We start from the raw sequence: 26541 nt of genomic DNA, 5'->3' as shown, positions 1-26541 counted from the left end.
TCAATGAACAGATCTGTCAGAGTTCTCTCATTCCCATCTACTTCACAGGGTGTCTGTTGTGGGGACAGGAAGGGAACACAATTGTAAGAGGGGTATAAAACCAACTTTTCTTTTTCTTATGGGTTCATGGGGAGCAAAAAACAGGTGTTTAAACTCCTGCTTTCTCCTCCCCATGAAAGCTACCCAAACAGCCGAGCTATGGAAGCAGGCTACTCCTGGCTGCTCAACGGTTTGGATCAGAATCCACTGAGCTGTGGGGGCAGTCCCAAGTTCAGTTGTTTCTGGCTCTAAACAGCTGAGTCTGTTTTGGAGCTCAACTGTTTAAAAAGGCTTTCTTTGGTTCAGCGCTGAGCCATTTAAACCACTGCTTTCTGCTCCCTATGAAAGGTTTGTGCCCATCCCGACTTATGACCCCCATATGTACACAACCACATTTCTTAATGCATATAAAAATGTATCGGGGGGAAGTTGGGATCTCAACCAGAGAATTCTTAGCACCTTCAACTGAAAATCACTGTGTAGAGGGAGTAGAAGAGCATGAAATTGTTGGAGAACTGATCAATTGTACTGTAATCAAAGCAAATGCATTGGGGACCCTCCCTACCATAGTGGGGGGAAAAACAGATAAAGGCTCTTAGCTATCATTAAAAAATCATGAAACAATAACTGCTTTTCTTTTTTTATATATTTTAGAAAATCGAAGCAGCACTCCCTGTGAGTATAGCAAATGCTTTGTCCATTGACTGAAAAATCTGTTGTGTTATTCACAGTGGGGCATTAGTCCTTGGCTCATTCCACTCGCATTGGATAATGCCCTTTCAATGTGCCTTTGCAGCTGGATTTTCCTGTGCGGAACAGGAAAATCGACTTCTCAAGTGCATTGAAAGTGCATTATCCAGTGTGTATGGATTTCTTGGGTCCGTTTATGACCCGTTTTCTCGTGGTTTGAGTGCTGATCATTTCCCCCTCTCCAGGTTTCCCTATATTTCCCTCTGGTTGATTAACTCCATGGAATATTTCAAATTGCACCTGTTCCTTCCTCAACTGAGGATTGCTAGAGGAGTGGACATTCTTGGCTGTTTAATGGCAGCCTGTCAAGACTCTTGGCCTCAAAAAGCTTTACTCTACAACCAGAATTCATAAGCTGAATATATATTCCCCTCCTCCTTGGAGAATTCCAGGGTCTAGAGTGGTAAAAAAAAACTGGGATGGAATGGGTCTTTCCAGTCCAAGGCAACCCTAGGACTGGTTCATCAAAAGTCCAGGATATCTGTTAAGCCTGACAGTGGCTTTCACATTTCACATTGATTACAACTCAGTCCCTTTAAGCAGAGATGCCAGGCATTGAACCTGGGACCTTCTGCTGAGTAGATGCTCTACCACCAACCCATGACTCCTTCCCCACTACTCAGGCCAAATTCAATAATAGAACAAGGTTGGGGTTCATGTGAACACAATCAAGAAGTATAAAGAATGGAATAACATTCTGATTCACTGTCACTGTTCTTCTTTTTTCTTTTAGGGGCTCATTAAAAAACTTGTGAGTATTTCAACCTTGGACAAAATGAGAAATGCTAATGCACACGCTGGGTTCACCTTTGGGGGGTTTTCTAGACCAATACAATGCTCTGGAATCTTGAGGTTCCAGGCAGCTCCCCTACCATCTATTCATATTCCCTGGCCTTTGGTTGGATAGAGGATAACTGCTGCTGCATACCACTATGAGCCACCCACCCCAAATAATTCCTGTACATAAGATATCAAAAGTATAAAATAATAACACATTGCTTTTCAAATTTATTTATTTTTTATTTAGACTGGAGCAACAGCTGAAGCTTTCAAAGTAAGTATTTTGAATTGTCTATGTCTTGACGGAATGACTTGTAGAGTCCTTCTTGCAGGTGTTCAGTCATTTCTCCATTGAGTACCAGTGGGATGAGGAATGCTGGAGGAGGGGTTGCTTGGTGTAAGCAGGCAAAAAGGAACTCTTATAGCATTATTTAGGCATTGCTTGTGAACAGCCTAGTTGTTTTCATAAACTTTGGGTGGCTAAAATGTTTCAGCCAGGGGCCACTGATCTCTGCTGATGGTGATTTTGATATCTTTGGTGGGAGGACTCAATCATTACAGTGATTTAGGATTGCATTTTAAATTCTTTCAGTCTTGTTAGCCACTTAGAAAGTCCTTGCTACTGAGGAGAAGGGGCTGCTATTTTGCTACATAAAAATAAATTAGTCCAGTGCTTGTCCATTCTGCTGCTAAAAATGAATTAAATTGTAGATTTTGGACACGTTTGCTGACAACCCAAAGCTTATTGCCAATATTTAGTTATTGTAATTGTAAAAGCCAGTTTGGTGTAGTGGTTAGGAATGCGGACTTCTAATCTGGCGAGCCTGGTTTGATTCTACACTCCCACACATGCAGCCAGCTGGGTGACCTTGGGCTTGCCATGGTGCTGATAAAGCTGTTCTGGACGAGCATTGATATCTGCCAGCCTCACCCACCTCACAGGGTGTCTGTTGTGGGGAAAGGAAAGGGAAGGCAATTGGAAGCTGCTTCGGGTAGAGAAAAGCAGCATATAAGAACCACCTCTTCTTCTAAATGAGCCATCATGGTGTAGTGGTTCTCAAAGCAATGGCCTCTAATCTGGAGAACCAGGTTTGATTCCCCACTCCTCCTTGACATGTAGTTAGCTGGGTGACCTTGGGCTAGTCCCCACTTACCTCACAGGTGTCTGTTATGTAGAGAGGAAGGGAAGGTGATTGTAAGCCACTTTGAGATTCCTTTGAGTACTGAAAAGTGGGATGTCATCTTCTACTTTGTTAAGAATTACTGCTTGTCATGGTGAAGAAATCAGGAACCAAGAAACATGATGAAATTCTTGTGTCTTTTTTATTGTTTAGAAATTTTACCAGCAGCTGCAAACTGTGAGTATTGCAAATCCTAAAAGTATTGACTGATTAATCAAAATCGCCTTCTCAGTGGCTTCTCAATGGCTTGCAGTTTCTGGAGCCATTTTTAAGAGATGCATGGACCCCTCAATAACAGAATAACATTAACAACTGTAGTACTTTACCCCCTCCCACTATACTGAATATGAAAACCTTTTGGGTAGCCCAAAGTTTTAATTTTTAAACACGGAATTACCTGGTTCTTCGTGCCTTTTGGTTTGGAATTTTGGATTGATTCCCTTTGCATGTCACTAGAAATTGACTACCATATTTTACACATAAGCATGGATGATCCAAGTACTGAAATTAGTTGAGACGGATTTACTCGCAGTAAAGACGACCAAGAAGTGGACTGCTGTGCCAACTTGTCATGGTGGATCATGGCAGATTTTGCTATTTACTCTAATTTGCACTCTAATCTGAAAAGACTGGATAGAATGATGTTGTAATTGCTTTTGATTTTTTTTAATGAATGAATGAATGAATGAATGAAAAAGTGAATGCTGATGTGCTAAAGAAAGACTGAAATAATTAAGACCCTCATATTGAGCTCCTTGTTCTGTCTTGAAAGGAGAACTCTCATACAATTTACTTGAAAACACAATACTATAAATCTTTTCATAGTGGAGACTGTAGTGGAGTAGCCAGGACTTTTCTGCTGCTCTTTACTTCCATAAAAGATATTAAGAGCGGAAGAAACTGTTTTTTTATATCCAGACTGTGAATGACTTCTTCTTTTCTGTTCTAGGTCATCAATGCCGAAGTACAAGTAAGTATAGTGAATAATGTGGTCAGTCATTTTTTATCTTTGGTGGTAGAAAGTGCCATAAAGTCAAAGCTTATTTACAGTGACCTCATAGGGTTTTTAAGACAGAAGATGTTCAGAGATGGTTTGTCATGGCCTGCCTTCAAATTGTGACCCTGGTATTCCTTGGAAGTCTCTCCGTCAAATACTTGCCAGGTCTGACTTTGCTTAGCTTCCAAGATCTGATGAGATCAGGCTAGCCTGGGCTACCTACATCAGGAGTTTGTTGAAAGGGAAGAGAGAACGTTGTGTTGTGGCTCGTTTGTTGGATTTGGGGCAAGGAGAACATCTTGTGCCCAGATGTTGCCAGTGCTTTAATTTGGAACAGTTTCTTTCCCATGGCCTGACCTATTTACCCCCTAGGGCTATTATGAGGGGGGGAAATCACACCATCAAGGTGGGGACACCTGTAAAACAAGGTGGGGACACCTGTATCAAGGTGGGGACACCTGTAAAACAGCTTTGGCTTGGATCTTCCTGGCAGCCAGAGCAAAAAGTGCTATCCTATATGAAATATAGGGGTCGACATCTGATAACAGATAGGCGACTTTATCAAAATCAGAAGTGGGGTGTGAGTTTGGTAGTAACTTGGCAAGGAATTTGCCCCTGACTGAACAGCTGTAAGAACCCAAAACATTCCTGAAATTCCTGTAAACATCAACAAAGTTAGGCAAGGCAAAACAGGGAGACTGATACATGCTTTGAATACAGAACGCTCCACATCCAGTCCTTCATAAAAGAGATTATTAGGTAACCCAACCATGCCTCAAATGAGCCATGTCCTCAAACAATTGTCAAGATGACACAATCTACCTTCCATGTAAAAACAAAAATTAAATAGAAATAGTGTCCCCTGACTAGAAAGCCTTGGGGAGTTTGGTTGTGTGGGAAGAGAAATTTTCTCCCAGAGAGCATTCTCAGCAACCTTCATCAGCTATATTTCCCCAAGCCCCATGTCGATGACAAACTAATATTTACTCGAAAGGTTTTTTGGAATACTCTTTTAGAATAGGTTGTTCAAAGTCCACCTATTAGCCCCTGCTCATAGAGCACGTTTCAAGAAGTGCCAAGAAGTAACCTGTTCTCTTTCTTCCCTTTCTCCCCCTGTCCATTTAGCGACTTTTAAGCCAAGTTGAGGTGAGTATTGCAGCTATTCTCTGTGGAGTTATGAGCACAGCTTTCCACCAGGTTTCCCCTTTTCCATAAGATGCAGGAAATAAACATTCCCAGTTGAGTACAACAGAAAACTGATTGCCTTCTGCAGGGCCTCCTTTTAGTTCTCCCAGAAAGGAAATTGTCACTATTTACACATATATGTGGGATTTTTTTCAACTGTTTATTTATTTACTGTATTTTTACCTCACCCTGCTCCCCAATGGGGCTTCTGACTAGCTCCCTTTAATCTTCACAAGAACCTCCTTGAGGTAGGTGAGGCTGAGAGTATATGATTGCTCCAATGTCACCCGGCATGTTTCCATGGCAGAGGAGCCATTTGAAGCTGGAGTCTTCCAGACTGTAGTCTCACACCTTTCCCATTACAGCATGATGGTTCTGGGAGCAACATGGGGTGTTTGCTACTGAGGGCAGTGGAGCCCCTCTCCCTGCCTTTATCTGTGGATCCTAATATTCTGGTCCCAGTAATGGATCCTCTACAAAAGGCACGAGTGCATTTACAACATCCCATTTATATTTAACTGATAAAATAGATTAGTGAGACCCAGTTGTGAAGAGACTGAACAGGAATGTCACCAACTGTTTTGTTTGTTCTGGGTTGTTTTGGAGATGGCAGGAATGACAAAGTTGTATTTATTCCAAAGGGTTCCGGAATACTCTTTTAGAATAGGTTGTTCAAAGTCCACATAAGGTGGTCCACTTCTGTATCCAACAAAACAATAATCATAGATTGATAATCACAAAACTGAAGGGGATCGGAATGTCTTAACCGTCTAACCAATTACTTGGCTACTCAAAGCAATATCATTTTTCACCGTGGATCAAAGGGGTCCTTGCTCTGAGACAAACATCTTTGACGCATCAAGATAACAAAACCTATCTTCCATGTAAAACAATGAAAAAAGTAGCAATGTCAGTGAACAACATTTGCCTTATCCCCTGTCTCAAAGGCCCTAGGAAGGCTGAAAAGGGACAAATTGTCTGAAATGGGAAAACTTCCTTCAGAGAGAATTTTCAGTACCCTTCTTCAACTACATTTCTCAAATGATAACAAATTGCTATAAATTCCAAAAATCTCAGGGATACTCTTTCAAAATTGGTTGTTCAAGGGTAGACTATTCATCCCTGCTTACCACAGCACGTAGGAGATAACATCCCCAAGAGCCAAGAGATACGCCTTATTTGATTTATGATAACTGATAAATGGAACATAGATATTGGATTGGCAATCACTGAGGAAGAGTCAGAAAATGGGAGGAACGTACCTGGGACCCTGTTCTGGTTGTCGAGAAGTTGATTGATTAATATATCCAATAAAAGTGGAATGAGAGATTTATAACTTTGGCCTTTTGATTTCGACTTTGGACTATTACCACAGCTATACAGCAATATTTTTATTTATTTATTAGATTTTTTACCTGTTGCTCTTGAGATCATCTCACGGCAGGCTACAATAAAATAAACCCCCATAAGTTAAAAACATTAAAACAACATACTTCTTTGACGAGAAAAAAAAAGTAAATAAAAATCCACCCCAAATCTTCCCTACTTCCCTCCCCGCCCCTCCCAACGCCTCAGGGCAAAACTCCCAGGGGTGCCGATTATACTTCCTAATCCAATAGGTTTTAACATAGTTTCAAGAAGTGCTAAAAAATAATCTACTTTCTTTTTTTTTAAATTTAGGGATATTTAAACCAAGTGCAGGTGAGTATTTGGACTATTCTCTGCTAACTGATTTGCACTATCTTCCAATAGATTTTGCCTTTTTGTAGGCTGCAGGATATAAATATTCCCAGGTGAGTCAGACAGAGAACTGATTGTCTGCCTTCAAAGATCTACTGACATCCCTCCAGTTAATGGGGATGATCACTATTCACACAAATGTAGGAAAAATACTCCACTCTGTATTTATTTATTTAATCCCTTGCCTTTCATCCCAGTGGGGACCAAATTGGTTCCAATCTATCTTCCTGTAATTTTCCCAATAGCCCTATGAGACAGGTGAGGCTGAAAGACCAGAATCTGTCCAAGTTTACCTTGCAAGCTTCCAGGGCAGAGGGAGGACTCAATCCTGGGTCTCCCACATTAAAGTCTCGCAGCCTAACCACTATGGCCCATGCCTCTATAACTGAATGGCGTTTTAGATCTCCACAACGCCCACAGACACACCCATGATGGATTCACTGTTCTTAAAATGTAGATGCAAGCGAAATGAAAGCAACAGTGTATTTCGGCAATGGAGATTTGGGTTACCGATTGAATTGTCCATCATTTTAAATCAAGGATCCAAAGAGCCACCAAGCCATGAATTGTCATATGTGAGTTATCATGATTAGGCAGCATTCTTTCATTTAGCATGCAGCCTAGGAGCCTCCAGGGCGGTTGCGAAGCTCCAGCTGATGGGTCAGGATGGCAGGAGGACCCAGAAAAGCATTCATCCTTGGGAACAGTTAAATTAAGGCAACAAGGGAATGAAGTTGTAGGCTAGCAGGTACTACAGCAAGGGGACTATCAACAGCAGTGATTGTGATAGTGCTTCAACCAAAATGACAAAGGGATTTGCCAACTTTGGGTTGGGAAATTCTGGGAAATTTGGAAGTGGGGACCAGGGAAGGTAGTGTCTGGGGAGAGGAAGAAGTTCAGCAAGGATCTGATGTAGGAGAATCCACCCTCCAAGGCAGCCGTTGTTGTCTGGAGAACAGTTGCAATTGTGAGATCTCCAAGTTCCACCTGGAGGTTGTCAATGCTACTTTTAGTGCAGATATATTTAATTGCACAATGTTAAATCAGAAACCCGGGAGCTGAATTCTGCTAGGGAAAAAGCTAGAGACAGGTATGCATCACGAAACAATAAAGGCTTTTGAGGAAGTATCAAAGCAGAAGAGTAACCTTGTTTTTATTTACTTTTAGGCATACGTTGTAAACGTGAGTATTGCAAATCATACTGGCATTTGTGAATAATCACTAATGTACTTTTAACTGGGGTCTAATCTTTCACTGCCAGATTATTCTTGCTGGTTCCTAGAGGAGCCCCTCAGTAGAGATCTGCAGAATATAATTTTTATTGCTTCTTGGGCTTTAATGTGCCATCCTACTGCCCTTTTTTTGGAGCCTCTTGTGGTGCAGAGTGGTAAGGCAGCTGCCTGAAAGCTTTGCCCATGAGGTTGGGAGTTCGATCCCAGCAGCCGGCTCAAGGTTGACTCAGCCTTCCATCCTTCCGAGGTCGGTAAAATGAGTACCCAGCTTGCTGGGGGGTAAACGGTAATGACTGGGGAAGGCACTGGCAAACCACCCCGTATTGAGTCTGCCATGAAAACGCTAGAGGGCGTCACCCCAAGGGTCAGACATGACTCGGTGCTTGCACAGGGGATACCTTTACCTTTACCTTTTTACTGCCCTTTTTGAATGTACCGACTGGATATACCATTTGATTCACATTGGTCGATAGTCAGATACCATTTTCATAAATATCTAAGGGATTCCCTCACGGAATTAAATGAAGGCTTGTCCCATCAACTTTTGACCTTTTAATGGTCACCACTGTTTGGTCACTTAAACATAGATTACCTGCCATGGCAGGTAGGATGCAGTGTTTTTTCATAGAATCATAGAATAATAGAGTTGGAAGGGGCCATACAGGCCATCTAGTCCAACCCCCTGCTCAACGCAGGATCAGCCCAAAGCATACTACCTGCTTCCCCACAGCACCACGGTGCTTCTTTGGACCTCTCAGGATTTCCTGTGTTTGCAACCATCTTTGCATTGATACTTTGAGAAAGGCCACATAAAAGCCAGGTTGGAACCCAGGTGGACAGGCATCTTGAGAGGTTACAACATTTATGTTCTCTTAAGTTTTTGAATTGTTTCCCTTTTCTTTTTCAGTTAGCTTTAAGCTGCTCTTTTCCACTACATCTCTCAGCCAGACATACTTCCCCCCTCCCTCTCTGGCTACAAACCCCCACCTGCTGTTTTCCAATTAGTTCTCACTGGTCACTCTTAGGGAGAGGCAGAACCTAACCCGGCCCATCACTCAATGTTATAAGAACAGCATGTTTATTGGGTTCCAGCTTCCTTCCTGCCTGCCTGGAAAACTTTAACCCTCTGTATGCTTCTAGTAAAAGCTGGACATTCAGAGAACTCAATAGGCACATGGTTAGAATCTTATAACACTACAGCAATATTAGTTGGATATTTTTGTTGGATGCCCTTTGATGCGGGGGATAGTTGCCATGGGAGCCTGGGGCAGGGAAACCTTCCTTGTGGAAGCCATTTTGCTGCTGCACTGGTAAACCACACAAGCCTGTCTCCCTCGGGAAAATACTTTTAATCTGGTTGCTTAGTACTGTCTTCTCCTACATTTCAGTGTTAATCTGTGAAACCAACAGCAGGGAATCAACAGATTTATGCCCTAATTTGTCCCCTTTCATGAAACAACAATGAGAGGCATGCTGGGAATATCAGACTGCAGACTGGGTGGACAAGCATTTAGCTTCCAGATTTCTTTTTAGTGCTTCTGTAATAAGAGATAAGGATATAAAGAAGATCCCTTTGGGATCAGATCAAGAGCCTTGCAAATCCTCTGATATATTCAGTTTTAATGCTGACAGTACAGCCAACTGTCTTTACTATATATTTTTAGGCTGTGGCCACTCTTACATCTCTCCATTCAAGTTGCAGCACTATTCAATAGATGATATCGTCCAGTGTAGAAACAATGCAATCCTAGGCACTGTTACTCAGGGGTAGGCCACGCTGTATTTAGTGAGGCTCGTTCCATACAAGTGTCCTTTGGGCTGTATCCTAAATGCCTCTCTGTCACAGTACTAGGGCTGACCATAAAGGGCAGGTTCCTGAATAAACCAGGGGAAGGGTGGAATATAAAACAAGATTTTCATCTAGGGGAAGTGTGAAAAAAAAGCTTGAAAGTCTAACACCTTCCTTTTAAATTTAGCTTGAAGGCCAAGCAAAAGTCCGTGCAGAAGTGAGTATTGTGAACTTTCTGGGTATGGGGGTGGGAGGAATCTGCATAGTTCTTCCTGTCAATTTTATACAAGGGCCCCTATGGAGAAGTCAAGGCAAAAAGTCATTCTCATGGCTCACGACCATATACATGGAAATGGCAATGTGGAATTAACAAAACTCTCTTGCCGTTGACTTCAAAGAGGAGATGTTGTCACTCTCGTTCTTATGGAACTCACCCTCCCTCAACATGTCCTGTCCTTCTGTTTTAATGGTGGTCTGAAATGGGGCATTGATGCTGCTATTGATAGTCCACAGATTTTTCCTTTTTTTGGCATTTGCTGCTTCTGAGATACAAAGTCAAGAGTTAACTATTGTAGGTACTTACCCATTGTTTGCTCCTGAAAATGTACAGCAGAGAGGGAAGGGAAGACGACTGGTGAACTGACACCCATGGCTTTAGCCAATAGAAAGGTCTGAGACAAGTGGTCAATGAAGGGCCTGAAAGAAGAGCAGCTAGAGCTTGGTTCTACTTGCTCTTGGCTACCAGTGGTCTTCTAGGACAGTGAGGCCCACTGGGACATTTCCCTGTAATTTAAATGGACCATTTGCCCCTGTGTGCAGAGGTTTTCCAGTAATGCCTTCTGTTTGAATATATTTAGTAAACTGTGCATATATTGATGCAAATTTATCTGCACCCATCACTGTCTTTCCCCTTTTGGGGAAATCTACAACAGCTAAATTTGTTTTTCCAGTCTTCTGTTAAGGCATAGGATAATGGTTAGAAGAATTCTAGCAAGTATTTATCTGTACACGATAGGTTTGCAGGAGAGAATAATCAGCAATTTTTGCTTCATCCAGAAGTATTGTATATATGACCTACTTGTTGTAAGAGAATTAATGGTACAACTGCAAAACTAGTTGATTTGACTAATCGGAGGATTCTACCGTAGATTATTTTTGCCCTAAAGTCCCTACCAGTCTTGGCCAAAGAACAAAGTTTTCCCTCTACAGGTTAGGAAATTAAATTTAATTATGTAATGTAATTTAGGCTTCACTTTATCCATTTTTAAATAACATCACAGATAAGCAATATAATAATGTCAGAGATAGGTAATCTGTGATGTTAATAAAATATGGATAAAGTGAAGCCTAAATTACATTACAGAATTAAATTTGATTTAATTTCCTATCCTGATATGGGAAGGCCACTGTATGAGTTATATTTCCTAAATTCTTTGGGGCAATTAATGATAACAGGACTGCTATAAAACCAATACACATTTGTTGCCAATACAATTCTGTGACATAGATACTCCTTTAGTAGGAGGTGTTGGGGGTCCAAGCAATTAGTGCTTTTACCAAATCTGCTAAGAAACCTTTCCAAAACAGGTTTTCCAAAATGTACTAAAGAGCATGAAAAAGTAACTATCTTTTTTTTTTTACTTTAGCAATTGCTGACCCAGTGGAAAGTGAGTATTTCAAATCTTTCTGTATATGCTGAAGGATAGACAATGTTTTTCAGAGGTCACTTTTCTTGCACAGTTGTGCCGGTCGTTTTCTAGAACTCCATCTGTAACTACTGAGGCCAATTCTGCACAGGCAGAAAATGCCAGGTCAGTGCCCATATGGCTGCGAGGCTAATCCCTGTAGCCACATAATATTGCTGCCATCCCAGGCCCAGCCCGGGCCTGACATGGATCAAGCTCTCTGTTGCCCCCAGAAGTATCTACATTCCGTTTTTCACCATGGAGGCCAACAGGGCCTGTCCACCCACAGGTGTGAGTGGGCATGGAAGAGACAGGCCTTTGAGGCCCAGCTCCTCCCTTTCCTAAGGAGGCTTGGACGGAACAGAAAATGCCCCCACTTGGCTCTGCGGCACTTCGTGGTACTGACGGGCCAAATGGGGAATTTTTTTGCAGGATGTTGGGACTGTGGTGTCACTCTGTCCTACCTCCTGCAACCCCCATGTCACCTCCCCATGCTGGGGAACCTTTCTGCCTTGGCTGCATCCATTGGGATGCAGAAATATGGGGTGGACAGTGACTGTCACCAAAATGTTTCCCTTGGGGGGACACAGGAAGTGAGGTAGTGTGCTGCTCTGCTGCAATGTACTGCCAGCAGCCAGGTGCAAATGCCACCATGCAGAATCGTCCTGAGAGACAACTAGATCATTTTTAAGACAATAGTAGCACTATACCAAGAGCTTTGTATTGGATGGCAGCCTCTTGGTCACTAAAGAATATGGGTGCTTTCACTCTATCCAAGAATTAAATTCTTTCATTTACCAGAGGAGGGGCAGTTTGTTAGCTGTCCGTCTTTTTCAAAGAGGGAGCCTCTCTTCTGTGAATTAGTCAGCTTGGTGTAGTGGTTAGGAGTGCGGCAAGCTGGGTTTGATTCCCTGCTCCCCCACATGCAGCCACCTGGGTGACCTTGGGCTCATCACAGCACTGAGAAAGATGTGTTGATCAAGCAGTAATATCAGGACTCTCTCAGCCTCACCCACCTCACAGGGTGTCTGTTGTAGGGAGAGGAAAGGGAAGGTGAATGTAAGCTGCTTTGAGACTCCTAGAGAAAACAGCATGTAAGAACCAACTCGTTTCCATCCCACCTTGTCTCCTTGGACTTAAGGCAGACAAACAATCCAACAGATTGTGGGTGCATGATTTACCACATTAAAATTACTAGCAAAACACACACACAGTGCCCTTTTCAAAGAATGCAGATTTGAAACATTCAAGGGCAAAAACACACAAGATCAAGACATTTGCTTGGAATGTGGTGTTCCAAATTGTTAGGGTTCCCACTATCATGAGACTGAAAACCAGCAGGAACAGGTTTGCCAGTTAGCTTTCTTCCTTCCCAATAAATGCTGGCAGGAAGAGGAATTCCTTACCCATCTTCCTGATGAGGAAGGCTGTGCAAAAGTCTGTGTAAATCCTGTGAAATAAGCAAGGTTTTCAGATGTCACAAAATAACTTCTTGTTTTTTCCCCCCTTTTATTTAGAATGAAATCAAAGTTGGGCAGGTGAGTAGGAATTCAGTGTTCCATGGTCCGTTTTCCCTTTCAGTTCCTAGAAGCATCCCCTGGGAGTCCCCTCTCCCATGCAAACAAAATACTTCCTGAAAAGCTCAGGAAATGTGATTGAAACTGGGTATCAGAGAATTTAATAAGAGGTGATGATCCGGACCCCTCCCCGTGAGGTCCGTGGGAATTTGTGAAACTGGGTCATTAGGCCATCTGTAGAATTGCATTTAAATTGCATCTAAAGCAAGGCATCAATTTAATTGCATGACGTCAAGGTTTAGCATTCTCATCAGCCATAAATATGCCTCTAGTTTCATACAAGAGTAATAAGTACTGTTCACTACAATCTGCCATTGGAAGCAGTACTGATGCTGGGGCATTGAATGATCAATGTTCTTGATGTATAGCAAGTTGGGGTAAACACCTGGTGTTGTCAGAATTCCAAAGGACACCTGACGTAGAGCCTTTAAGCAGTGTCAAATGACAGAGGAAGACTTTGACATGAAACCCACCATGTCCTGTTTCAGGGGGGGGGTCTGTCTTCTCACTATTGAATTATTGGGAGCGATGGAGTCTTTGTTGGTGGTGGTGGGGGGAACTTAACTAAAAGCTTCTGGCATAGAAAACTGAACATTAATTGAAACAATGACTCAAGCAATCTTAAAGAAATCTTCTGTACAGAACCTGCAGTGAGTTAAGATAAATGCAATGATCTTAAAGTATGTAGGATTAATACGTATCATTGTGGGGGGGAAAGTGGATCAGCTACCAAAAGCAACAAAGAAATGACCAATTTTCTTTTTAATTTAGACTGTCAGCGTACAACTGCTTACCGTAAGTATTTCACATATCCTGGGTACTATCTCATTGATCTAGACTGTCGGCCCATTAGGCCTGTCTTCTCCTGCCAAATTCTGACTTTTAATTTTGAAAGGGGCCCCTGCCAAAGGCTTTGCAATTGTTAAAAGTCGAGAACAGTGCCCCCTGATGGGCACTCTCCTTCAAATTTGAGTTTTGCCTTCCTCTAGATGCGCAACCATATAAATATTAAAAAATGAAGTCCACAGAGCTTTTAAGGAGAAGAAGCCACAGTTTTCCTTTTCCGGCTTGTCCCAAAAGGTCTGAATGGAAGATAACCTCTGTATTTTCACATCCTTTGGATATCTGGCTACAGACAGCTGACTTGAGTGGCTCAAGCAATATAGTGGAATTGGCGGGCTGGTTTCCGTTTTGCCGATTTTCATGTTTGTAAACACTACACCGGTCACTGGTTATCATTCTGTGTGTTTAGTGCTTTTGAATATTGCAAGCGACTTTGATCGTTCTCATCGCTAAAAGGCGGGACGCAAATGTCTGAGTCGTTTTGTTTTTAAGGCACACAGCTTGCTGCCATTATTAGTATAATATAGAATTTTTCAAGTGTTAATAGATTTATGGAGTGACTCCATAAATCTGGGGGATTTTCTTTCAAGTTCCTTTGAAATGCAGAAGCTTTTCAAATAAAGCATGCCATTTGAAAGGAATCCATTGTGCTGAAAAAATATTTACACCCCTTTAGTGCCACAACACCCTGTGGAGGGGAAAAGAAGGCAAAACCTTTTACCTTTCTTCCTTTCTGTAATGGGGTGCGTGCACACATGCCGGTGTGTGTGAACTATTGTTAAATGTCATTTTGATTGACGAAGGAACTTGGTCAGTCAAATGACATCCCCATCTATTTTTCCATTAAGAATGTACATGAAATAGGAGGCTGCATGCTTTAACCAATGAATAATGCAATCACACAACTAATTTATTGATGAAGTGAAGTGTTATTCCCTGCCTTCTCCCAGCATGGTGTAGTGGTTAAGAGCAGCAGCTTCTAATCTGCTGAGCCAGGTTAGATTCCCTGTTCTTCCACGTGCAGCCATGTGGGGGATCTTGGGCTCATCACAGTCCTGATAGAGCTGTTCTCAATGAGCTGTCCCGTCAGAAGGGAAACGGATTGTAAGCTGCTTTGAGACTCCTCCGGGCAGTGAAAAGTGGAACTATGAAACCCAATTCTTCTTCGTCTCCTAATATTAATCATAGATCAGTCTTCTGCCCCCCCCCATCTGTTGTCAATCATGAACGCTGATGCAGGAAAAGTTCTTAACTAGCATCGAAAATCATGAAACAATAACTACCTTTTCCCTCTCTCCGTTTTAGAATATTGCGAACGGAATTAACGTGAGTATAACAATTCCTCTGTGCACAGACAAAATAATCGGTAACGTTCTCTGAATTAGGGCATTATGTTAATGTTTTTCAAAAATATTAGTGAGACATTAGTCTTCCTTGGGTGCGGTTTTCACTGTGGTTCCCAGGATTACTTTTTCTCCATGCTTCCTCGTATTTTCCAGTTGCTATTTGCCTATGTTCCCATAGTTGTTCATGCTTTCTCAAACCACCATTGGCTGCTTTGTGGGCAGCAGTATTAGAACGTTAAGACTCTTTGCCTCAAAAAGCTTCACTATTCAGCCAGAATTCAGCAGCTGAATATATATTCTCTTTGTCCTTGGAGAATTCCTTAGGGAATCATTCTAAGCTGTCAATGAGCTGTCAATAGTCACCATAGCAGTTGGGTCTGCCTGGATCGTGAAGTCATGTCATGCTGATGTAGCCAATATTTAGATAAGGGTAAATTTAAAGTACACACACAGAGAAAGCTGCCTTATACTGAATCCTGCAGCGGTCCACAATCCCCGGTCCGGGGATCTGTACTGGCCCGTAGATCAGTTGGTAACAGGCCACGGCTCCTCCTCGTCCTCCTCCCCGGCTGCTGCCTCGGGGGCTGCCCTGCCACTCTGCCGCTGGCTCACCCTTGGTGCTCTCCAGCAGCCGCCATGGCTGGGGCTCCCCCTAGGCATGGCACTACACAGCTGCTGCTGGCAGCGCCCCCCAGCAGGAGGTGGGAATTCAGGGGCGCCGTCGGGAATGCAAGTGGAGCAGGGGCTCAGGCGGTGGCAGCGACGTCCCTCTGCAAAAGACTACCCCCCCCAGGCCTCAGTAAAATTGTCAAGCGTTGACCTTTCCCCAGTGATAAAAAGGTTGGGGACCACTGCTGAATAGAATCTTTGCCCCATCAAGGTAGAAATACTTATCCAGTCTGGCAGTGGTTTTTCAGGGTCTCATGTAGGGGTCTAATCCTTCTAATTGGAGATGCCAAGGATGGAATCTGGAACCTGCTGTGTGCCAAGCAGATGCACAACCACTGAGTCATAGCACCCCCTGAAGTAATTAGGCCACTCTCAGCCACAGAACAAGCTTGAGAACATGCAAAATTTCAGAAACCGTAAGAAGGCACAACAGAATCACGACTGCTGCTTCATGTTCCATCCAGCTGCTTTGCTTTCTCTACCAAGGTCTATTGCCTCCTGGATTTCTGGCAAGAAAGTAGCACAGAATTATTCCACCCAGCTTTGAGGGCAGTCAGACTCCAAAGGAAAGGGAATGTTTTTCCAGCGGTGCCCAAGGTGTTTGAGATCGGTGGTTTTCATATGGCTGTATTTGCCTTTAATGTTGAAAGTGGTTAATTGTATGTCTGCAAACAGTTTCATAGTCCCTGTCATTATTGATGTTACCCATCTTGGATCCTGAGTTGAACCTGGCAGAAGGCAGTCACAAACGCATGTTTCTTTCTTTCTTTTTTTAATTTAGAAAATCAGCCAAGACGTTGTGAGTATTTCAAGTCCTCTGTGGATGATCCACAATGTATTCTTTTCACTGTCTCTTGTTTTCAATCCGATTAGTGCCTGTCAGTTATTAAATCAGTCTCTCTAATAGCTAAAGTGATCCGCAGGGCAATTCTGCACTAAAGGGGGCTCAGCTATAACGTGAGCAGAGCCTTGGCCACACCTTGTTGTATTTGGCCATTTATAAATGCTAGGATAGACTTGAGGCTAATGTAAAAACCCTGCCATTTTAAGTTGTTCCTATGATTTTATTATACTAAATCATGGCTTAAATTGCTATGTATTTTAATAGAATTTACATTTTTTGATTGTTGGATTATTATGATTTGCTGGTCTTTGACCATGTAATAAATTCTGTTCCATTCTACAATTAACTCTTAATTCTGAGAGCATGAGATACAAGTGAGATATGCCGAGATCAAGTTTTCCTAGATGAGGGTTGCCTGGTATATACCAGATGAGCCTGGGAACCCCCCTCCCCCTTGCAAGATTTTCTGCAAATAAGGTATCAAGAAGTATTTAAAAAATAACCATTTGCTTTTATATTTAGGATAAAGTGACAGCTCAAGTTTTTAATGTGAGTATATTGATTTGAATTGTCTGTGTACTGACTGAAAGACTTGTAGGGTCCTTCTTGCAGGGGTCTAGTCATTTCTTGCCCGTTTTGCTGGCTGATTCCGAGACAAGTTCCTACAAGGAACGAAAACTAGCCATTCTAAAGTTCTTCCCATCCTTTGGGCCGTTCCTAAGTACAGTCCTGGCACTACTTCCATTCAGATTCACAGGCCCCTGGATGTAGAATTAGAGTGTCCAGACAGGCTCTGAGTTGCAATGGGAGCACGGTGGGGGAAGGGGCATTGGCCACATCCTGGTGGAACATTCTGTCCAATGATGTCAGGACCTTGCAGGACCTTAAACAGTTCTGCAAGTCATGTTAGACAGGTCATGCAACTGTACCATTGGGCCTATGGTTGACACCCTAGAACCTTCCTAATGCCTCAACTCTTTAATACCTCATGTTGTGGTGACCCCAGCCATAAAATTATGCAAGGGTTCTTTCACAGAAATTAAACCGAAACTGACCAATGGTGTGAAGATCCATGGTTCAGGATTGTATATAAATTGTTTTTTGTTTTCCTGGGGTTTCTCAGTTCAGTTCTGCCTCTTGTTCCACCATGCCGATCTCGTGGCGACAGTGGTGCCCCCCCCCTCGGTCAAGCTGCTTGTCCTGCCACGACCCCTGTGAAAAGGCTGTTCAACCCCCAAAGGGGTCCTGACCCTCAGGCTGAGACCCACTGCCCTAGAATAACTTCAGGGATTTGCTGACCTCCCTGCCTAAATCTACCTAAAATTTTTCTTCTGAGGAATTATCATAAGCCACTTAGAAAGGCCTTGTTACTGAGCAAGAGGGACCAATATTTTACTAAGTAAAAAAAAAAACTCATCCTGGTGCAGTCTGCTAAAAATTAATTTAATTGTAGATCTCAGACATGCTGGTTTAAAACCTACATCTTATTGCCAGTATTCAGTTATTGTTATTGTAAACGCTGCTGTTGAGAATTATTGTTTGTCATGGTGAGGAAACAATATTCATCAGGAACCAAGGAGCATGAAGGAATGATTGTTTGTTTGCTTTTTTTGATACAGGGAATTATCAGTCATCTGCAAGCTGTAAGTATTGCAAATCCTACGAGTTTGGGCTGATTGATATATATATATATATATATAAATCTCCTCCTCAGTGGCTTCTCAGTGGCTTGCAGGCTCTAGAACCACTTTCAAAAAATTCTCAGGCTGCTCAATAGCAGCATAAAATGAACAGCTGTAGTATTTTACTCCTTCTCCCCGCATGGAAAGTAAGAACTTTTTTGTGTACCCCAAAGTTTTAATTGTTTTAAACATGGAATTTGTCATGGTGGATCAGCGGGTTCCTTTTGCTATTTACTCTAATCTGTACTCTAATTTGAAAAGCCTGAATAGAACCATATTGTTGTAACTGCTGTTAAATTTAAAAGGGAATTTTGATGTACTGAAGCAAAACCTTTAAAGAAAGACTGGGATTGGTAGAATTCTCATATCGAGCTCCTTGCTCTTTTTTGAAAGGAGAATTCATACAATTATCATTACACCACAACAGCAGAAATCCTTCCACAGTGGTGTCTATAGTGGAGTGGACAGAACTTTTCTGCCCTTCTGTACTTCCACTAAAGATATTAAATATTGGGGAAACTGGTTTTAACAGCTATAGACTATAAATGACTTCTTCATTTCTGTTTTAGATCATCAAGTCATTGCAGCCAGTAAGTATTGTAAATATTTTTATGTGCTCAGGTTTTTTTTTCTTTTTTTGCATTAAAAAAAACACATTTAGGCTTGTTTACAAGGAAGAGTTTCTTTCCCACTGCCTGGACTCTTTGCCCTAGGTAGGCCCTTTGATCCCTGATGAAGAAGGCCTAGGCTAGACCAATCTTGTTGGATCTTGGAAATGATTAGTACTTGGGTGGGACACCGCCAAGGAAATCTGGGGTCACTACACAGTGGCAGACCTTGAGAAACCACTTGTGTTTGGAATCTACAGGGTTTTTCTGGGTCTCTTGATGCCAGGTCTACAGAATTCTGAAAATAACAAAACCCCAAATAATCCTGAAATCTTGGGAGTTTAACTTCAGGCATCCCTGAATTTCAGGCATTGCATCATTTTAGGTCCCGCATAAATTTTGGACACTGTTTTGGAGTCAAAATATCTGAATACCCTTAGGGGTATTTAAAACCACAGCTATGTGAACCATACAATGCAGTGAGAGATTTTGTCATTTTAAGTTTGTGGCCTCTAGTCAAAAAGTTAGTCTTTTTGCCATTGTCATTGTCAAACTGCATTGCACTAGGCTATAGGCCATAGCAAAATCAGATACAATAAAATTGTTAAAAACAAACGCAGAATAAAAATTACATACATTAACCCATACTTTCTGCTCATTAGCCCGCAGTATTTGCCACAAGGCCAGCTTAATTCTTTCTTGCAGCCAAAGCAAAGGTGACAACCCTTTGTTTCATAAATGGGTCCATATCAGAAGGCAAATACCTTAATTTATCATGAGCTGAAGAAAATGCCCCCGGAATGATTTTATATAGAAATTTCTTCCTTGGATCTGTGTAAAGTGGACATTCCACTGCCATAGATAGTGTGGCAGATCTTCAACTACTGGGTTCCCACAAATACAGAGACGTTGTAAAAGAGGAATTTGAGCATATCTCCCAGTCAGAACAGAAGAGGGCATTGACTGAAATCTCAGGGCTGAAAATGCTGCCCTTAGCTTGCTCACATTTATATTACCCAGATACGGAGCTCTGCTGTGATCTTTTTTAAGGGTCTTAAACCACGGAGCACACCTGGACTTTAGACTTTTTGCGTTCAAGCCAATAAATATTGAGGTATAAATCCACCCTCGTCTTCACTCACAGAACTACTGCCCACAGCCATCTGGTTTCCAGATCACTCCAGAGCATTAGACAGACAGAAATGCTTATTCACCCAGTACTTTTTATCCTGTCTTTCTCCTAAAGACCTCGGAGAAGTACCTGTTGTCTTTTATCATACTGAAAGCCCAGAAGAAAGGTCCCATCTAGTCTAATTTCTACCGGGTACCCAATAGAGCAACTGATATAGGAGAAGTAATTTGCTGGTGAAAATGAGGAAGCAAATGAGGGAAAGATAGGAAAAGTTATCAGTTTCCAGGCTATTTATTTCAGAGGGAGAGTTCATGGTGTGTCCTGAGTGCAATGAGAACTAAAAATGATTGGCTGTATGCAGATCAAAACAGCCATTGACTTGAATGTGTCCAGCCGTAGTTCTTTGCAGATGTTTGTGCTCATCGCTGTCCTTTGCTGCCTAGGCCAAACAGTGAGGTGACCATCAGAAGATGGCGGAGCCCGTTGATGATGACTTCCTGCCCACCTGCTTGCTTCCCTCCCACCTCCAGCCAATGACATGAAAATCATCCTAGTAAAATCCTAGAGACATCCAGCCATGCTTACTGATTTTGTTGATTGTGTAACAAAGAGCTGTGGGCAATAAGAACTGTCCTGTCACTGCCCTGGAGGATGGCCAAGGCTTTGCGAAAATAATAAAAGAAAACTTCAGCTGCATCGTTGCTGTCTCGGTCCTCTCCTTTCAATTTTAAGATCGATGATTTTAGCAATGGCTCAGGGGGTAGAGCATCTGCTTTGCATGAAGATACCTGGTTCAATCCCAGGTATCTTCAGTTAACAAAAGGCTCAGATTGCTGCTGTTGATGATGAAGAAGAGTTGGTTCTTATATGCCGCTTTTCTCTACCTGAGGGAGTCTCAAAGTGGTTTACAAACACCTTTTCCATTAGTCCCCCCACAATAGTCAACCTGTGAGGTATGTGGGGCTGTGAGAGGTCTGAGAGAACTGGGAATGGGCCACAGTGAACCAGCAGGCCTCAGGTGTCCCAAAGCATTTTCCAATCGTCTTCCCTTTCTCTCCCTATAGCAGACTCCCTATGAGGGAGGTGGGGTAGAGCAGTGGTCCCCAACCTTTTTATCACCGGGGACCACTCAACGCCTTTTACAGAGGCCCGGTGGGGGGGGGGGTAGATTACTCCTCTACTCTCAACCACTGCCCTAACTCTCTCTGATCACTATGGTAATGTTTAAACATCCCTTCAAAATAAGATACAGACACGCAACAACAATGAACATAAGGAACATTTTATTTTCTTCGAAATTTTAACTTATGACAATGACAAATCAATGGGAACCCTGAGCTTGTTTCTCTGCAACGAAATAGTCCCATCTGGGAGTGATGGGAGACAATGACACCCGAAGTGTGTTGTAAAGGGGAGATGAAGTAAAGGGCCAGGGGCGGGGGGGGGAGAAGGCGTCCTTCGGGGCCCATCTCCAATTAGTCGAAGGACCACATGTGGTCCGAAGCCCACAGGTTGGGGATCGCTAGGGTAGAGAGCCTCACATGGAAGCTGGCAACCCTAAGATGAAATGTCATTTCAATTCCCATGTGTCTTCAGCCATTTACTTGTTCACTATTTACAGTTTCAGGCTGGAAATATTTATTTAGATCTTCCTGCACTTTTCAGACTCACAGGACAGATGTTGGTCTGCCTGTCTGCGCCCCAGAATACAGACAGTTGCTGGTAAGGGCTGGGCATAGCCCATAGCCCAAGAGGGACACACCTGCAGCACTTCCTCCCAACTGCAGGCAAAAATGGCTCCTTTGAAGGCTGGACTCTGGGGCATTGTACGATTTTGAAGTCCAACCTCCAAACCTACAGGAATATTTCCAACCAAGGGGTAGCCAACCACCAGGTGGGGCCTGGAGAGCTCCTGGAATTACAGCTCACCTGCAGAGTTTAAAGATCAGCTCCCCAGGCAGAAAGGGCTACTTTGGACAGGGTTGTGGTAGAGAAGAAACATTTAAGGCTTCCCACACAGGTTGTTGTTGAATTGAAAGACTTGAGACCTACTGCACAGGGGTTTTGTGCAGATGAAACAGGAGACAAAAGAACCAGCTTAATCTGCAGAATAACACTGTGCAGTGGCCTCAAATCTGCAGAGAGTTGCAAAGAAGACACATGGCTTGGCTGTGTCTAACCCCCGGCCAGAGCAGTATTTTAAATGAGAAGGGGCTTTTCTGTGGCCTCCCTGTCAGCCAACTGTTTGGCAGAAGAGGAAAGTTCCCCACCCTCAAAAGGAATGCCCTCAGGCTCCCCTGCATTGCTCTTGGAAACGCCTCCCTCCCCTCAGTCAGTTAGAGGCTCCTTCGAAGCAGGCTTGAAGGAAGAGGGAAGGAGAGCACTCTGCAGCCTCCTGCCAGCTCTGTCAAGGTTCTGAGGCAAAGTTACAGTTGGACATGACAATTAGGACAGCTTTGGGTGAAAAGGGCACAGCCTATCCTTTGGCACAGCCTGTCCAAGCCTCCGTTCTCATCCCCTTGACAGCCCTATTGATCTCCTCTCCCTGAGGTGGTCAGGGGTAGACTGGCAGCGATGTCTCCAGATTGCCCCTGGCTGGGCTGACTGGATGGAATTTTGGTCTGTCCTAGTGAGGGGCCATATTCGTGCCTTCCGATTGTCCCCTCCTCTTGTCAGTCTGGGGCCAAGGGGCCAATTGTTGGACCCCCCATCCCGGACTGAGCCCACCCCAAGAGCCCTTACTGTTTTATTAAGAGGGACAGATTCTATGATTCTATATACACACACTCATAAAATACCTTTATTAGCATTGTGTTACATGTATTTTTAATACAAAATTTTAAAGGCAAATCTAAAGAAGCAGTTTTATTTCATTCTGCTCCTTTATGTATTTGATTTTAGCATGCTTTCAATTGTGAAACATTGTGTTTGTACTGACGAGGACCATAACAATATACTGACTGACGTAACAGGGACACTTATTTTCCAAAAACTGGAACTATCCTTTGTAAACAAAGATTATGTCCTTCTCAGTGTTTGCTGAGTGAATCACAGAAGAACAAACCCTGAGGCTGCAAATTCAAAGAACAAAGGAAATTGGACATAATTAATGTTTGTCCAAAACAATGCAGTCAATGATTTTTATAACCTTGGTCCATGTAACAGATAATCTGTGCCCAACTAATTAAATGCAACATCAAACATCAACACCCACCCAAAATAGCTTCAGCATTTAAAAAACATATCATATAATTTCTGCTTCAGTAAATGAAGTGTTACCAGGACTGTAACCTTATACACACTTTCCCAGAAGAAAGCCCCATTAACATTACAGGACTCTTTACTGAGGAGTAAGATCTGTACAGATCTGTGTTCCTGGAGAATAAAGCAGCTGTACAAAACCTTATCAGCCCAAATGCTGTTAAAAATGCTGTTAAAAAGTTATTGATGAATCCCCACCCCCACCCCCAGACCCTTGAACTGGTCAGAGTAAAGTGTCTAGCTTGGTTATTTAACATCATAGAATCACAGAGTTGGAAGGGACTTCTGGTGTCATCTAGTACAACACCCTGCAGTATGCAGGAAACTCACAACTACATCTACAGATGGCTCAGGGTATTTGATGAACTACTAGAATCATAGTATCATAGAATCATACAGTTGGAAGGAACCTCATATGTCATCTAGTCCAACCCCTTGCACTATGCAGGACACTCACATCCCAAATGCTCATCTACTGTAACCTGCCACTCCTTTGCCTTCACAGAATCAGCCTCTCCATCAGATAGGTATCTAGCCTCTGTTTAAAAATTTCCAGAGATGAAGAACCCACATTCAACCCCATGCCTGTACAGACTGGACAACCCCTCCCCTTCCTCTTCCCACTGCCAAGCTCTAGCACCCATTGTATTCTTGTCCCTAGTCATAAAATAATAGAGTTGGAAGGTCCCTCATGGGTCATCTAGTCCAACCCCTTGCACTATGCAGCACACTCACAAACCTATCGCTCATCTACTGTCACCTGCCACCCACTTAAGCTTTCACAGAATCATCCTCTCCGTCAGATGGCTATCCAGCCTCTGTTTAAAAATTTCCAAAGATGAAGAACCCACCACCTCCCGAGGAAGCCTGTTCCACTGAGATTCTGCTCTGTCAGGAACTTCTTCCGGATGTTTAGATGGAATTTCTTTTGAATTAATTTCATCCCATTGGTTCTGGTCTGTCCCTCTGGAGCAAGAGAGAACAATTCTGCTCCATCCTCCATATGGCACCCTTTTAAATACTTAAAGATGGTTATCAGATCCCATCTCAGTCGTCTCCTCTCTAGGCTAAACAGACCAAGCTCCCCCAAACTTTCTTCATGTCTTGGTCTCCAAACCCTTCACCATCTTTGTTGCCCTCTTCTGGACACCTTCCAGTTTGTCAACATCCCTCTTCAACTGGGGTGGCTAAAACTGAACGCAGTACTCCAAGTGAGGCTGAACTAGAGCAGAGTAAAGCTACCATCACCTCCCATGATCTGGACACGATACTCTGTTTGATACAGCCCCAAATCCCATTTGCCTTTTTAGCCACTGAGTCACACTGCTGACTCATGTTCAATGTATGGTCTACTAAGACTCCTAGATCCCTTTCACACATGCTACTGCCAAGACAAGTGTCCCCCATCTTATATTGGTGTATTTGGTTTTTCCTACCTAAATGTAGAACTTTACATTTGTCCCTATTGAACTTCATTTTATTCAATATAGGCCACTTCTCGAGTCTATCAGGATCATCCTGTATTCTGCTGCTGTCTTCAGTTGTGTTTGCTACCCCTCCCAGTTTAGTATCGTCTGCAAATTTAGTAAGTATCCCTTCTAATCCCTCATCCAAATCATTTATAAATATGTTGAACAACACAGGCCTCAGGACAGATCCTTGGAGTACTCCACTTGTCACTCTTTCCCAAGAAGATGCTGAACCATTAACAAGTACCCTCTGGGTACGATTTGTCAACAAGTTATTGATCCACCTGACAGAATTAGGACTCATACCGCATTTTACCAACTTGTGAACAAGAATATCATGTGGAACCTTATCAAACGCTTTACTGAAATCCAGATAAACTATGTCCATGGCATTCCCCTGATCCAGCAAGGTAGTCACTTTCTTGAAAAAAGAGATAAGGTTAGTCCAACATGACTTGTACTTGCAAAACCCATACTGAGTCTTAGAAATCACAGCTCTCAGTTCCAGCTGCTCAAGGAACAAGTGTTTGATTAGTTTACCAGCTACAGCTACAGATGTCAAGTTGATGTGTCGATAATTACCTGGATCCTCCTTTTTTCCTTTATTGAAGATGGGGGCAACATTTTCCTGCCTCCAATTGTCTGGCACCTCACCTGTTCTTCAAGAAGTGTCAAAATAATGGACAGAGGTTTAGAGATGACATCTGCAAGTTCTTTTAGTACCTTGGATGCAGTTCATCTGGCCCAGAAGACTTTGTTTCATTTCAAGAAGGACTTAGATAAAATTGAATGGGTACAGAGGAGAGTGACGAGGATGATCTGGGGCCAAGGGATCTAGCCCTATGAAGATAGGTTGAGGGACTTGGGAATGTTCAGCCTGTAGAAAAGGAGGTTGAGAGGGGACATGATAGACCACTTTAAGTATTTGAAAGGTTGTCATTTGGAGTGGGGCAGGATGCTGTTCCCATTGGCTGCAGAGGAAAGTCCCTTCCAACTCTATGATTCATTTAAAGAAACTAGGTGTTTGTTGACTGCTCCAACAGTGCTCCTAGGCCACCATTCCCATCCCCTGTGTTGTGTTACTAAGCAGAAGCACTTAACATGCAACTCCTCCGCCAGCCTTTGATGGTGCAATCCTATGTCATGAGTCCCTTAAAATCATAGAATCATTGAATAACAGAGTTGGAAGGGAGCCTGCACAAAGCAGGACACTCACAATCCTATTGCTCATCCACTGTAACCTGCCACCCCCTTGAACCTTCACAGAATCAGCCTCTCTGTCAGATGGCTATCCATTCTATGTTTTAAAATTTCCAAAAATAGAGAACCCACCACCTCCAAAGGAAGCCTGTTCCTTCTAAGCCTGCTTGTGACATTTTGTGAATAAAGTAATATTTCTGCAATGTGCGTGTATCAGTTTTGATTCAGCTCTGGTTTTGATGCATAGAAGTTAGTGCAGTCTGATAACCTAAGGAGCCTGTCCGTAATTGTATGGAGTTTACCTTCTTCTCACTTGTTCTGTGATGAGGAGGTCAGTCAACTCCTGCAATGATTAATTTCCCTTTCGTATATATGAAGTTGAGCCCTCTGATTTAAGACAAAGGGTAGAGGTGGTTGGCCAGAGAATTGGCTCCTGGCATTTGGAGTCTGTGTTTACCTTCCACATAATTATGGCTATGAAAAAAATATTGTTAACTATTCCTGATTGGTCCCTTTTGACAAAGGAACAAAT

The 26541-nt window shown here is 42.8% G+C and overlaps 1 protein-coding gene across 1 annotated transcript in view; it reads left to right on the top strand.

Moving 5' to 3' along the window:
• The window catches only part of LOC143838824 (uncharacterized), a 40410-nt gene extending 19635 nt beyond the window's left edge, over positions 1–20775 (top strand). Inside the window, exons 18-35 of the mRNA XM_077340731.1 lie at positions 694–714; positions 1523–1540; positions 1817–1843; positions 2904–2927; positions 3700–3720; positions 4873–4893; positions 6613–6633; positions 7840–7854; positions 9881–9910; positions 11340–11360; positions 12896–12916; positions 13727–13750; positions 15104–15124; positions 16595–16612; positions 17180–17206; positions 18277–18300; positions 18909–18929; positions 20523–20775. Coding sequence (XP_077196846.1) covers positions 694–714; positions 1523–1540; positions 1817–1843; positions 2904–2927; positions 3700–3720; positions 4873–4893; positions 6613–6633; positions 7840–7854; positions 9881–9910; positions 11340–11360; positions 12896–12916; positions 13727–13750; positions 15104–15124; positions 16595–16612; positions 17180–17206; positions 18277–18300; positions 18909–18929; positions 20523–20534 — 387 coding nt within the window. The 3' untranslated portion in view covers positions 20535–20775. The remainder of the gene's footprint in view (positions 1–693; positions 715–1522; positions 1541–1816; positions 1844–2903; positions 2928–3699; positions 3721–4872; positions 4894–6612; positions 6634–7839; positions 7855–9880; positions 9911–11339; positions 11361–12895; positions 12917–13726; positions 13751–15103; positions 15125–16594; positions 16613–17179; positions 17207–18276; positions 18301–18908; positions 18930–20522) is intronic.
• Positions 20776–26541: the final 5766 nt, after the last annotated feature.

The sequence above is a fragment of the Paroedura picta genome, chromosome 5 (assembly GCF_049243985.1).
Source record: "Paroedura picta isolate Pp20150507F chromosome 5, Ppicta_v3.0, whole genome shotgun sequence".
In the NCBI taxonomy this organism is placed as follows: Eukaryota; Metazoa; Chordata; class Lepidosauria; order Squamata; family Gekkonidae; genus Paroedura; species Paroedura picta.
This window is presented reverse-complemented; position numbering and strand designations above follow the sequence as displayed.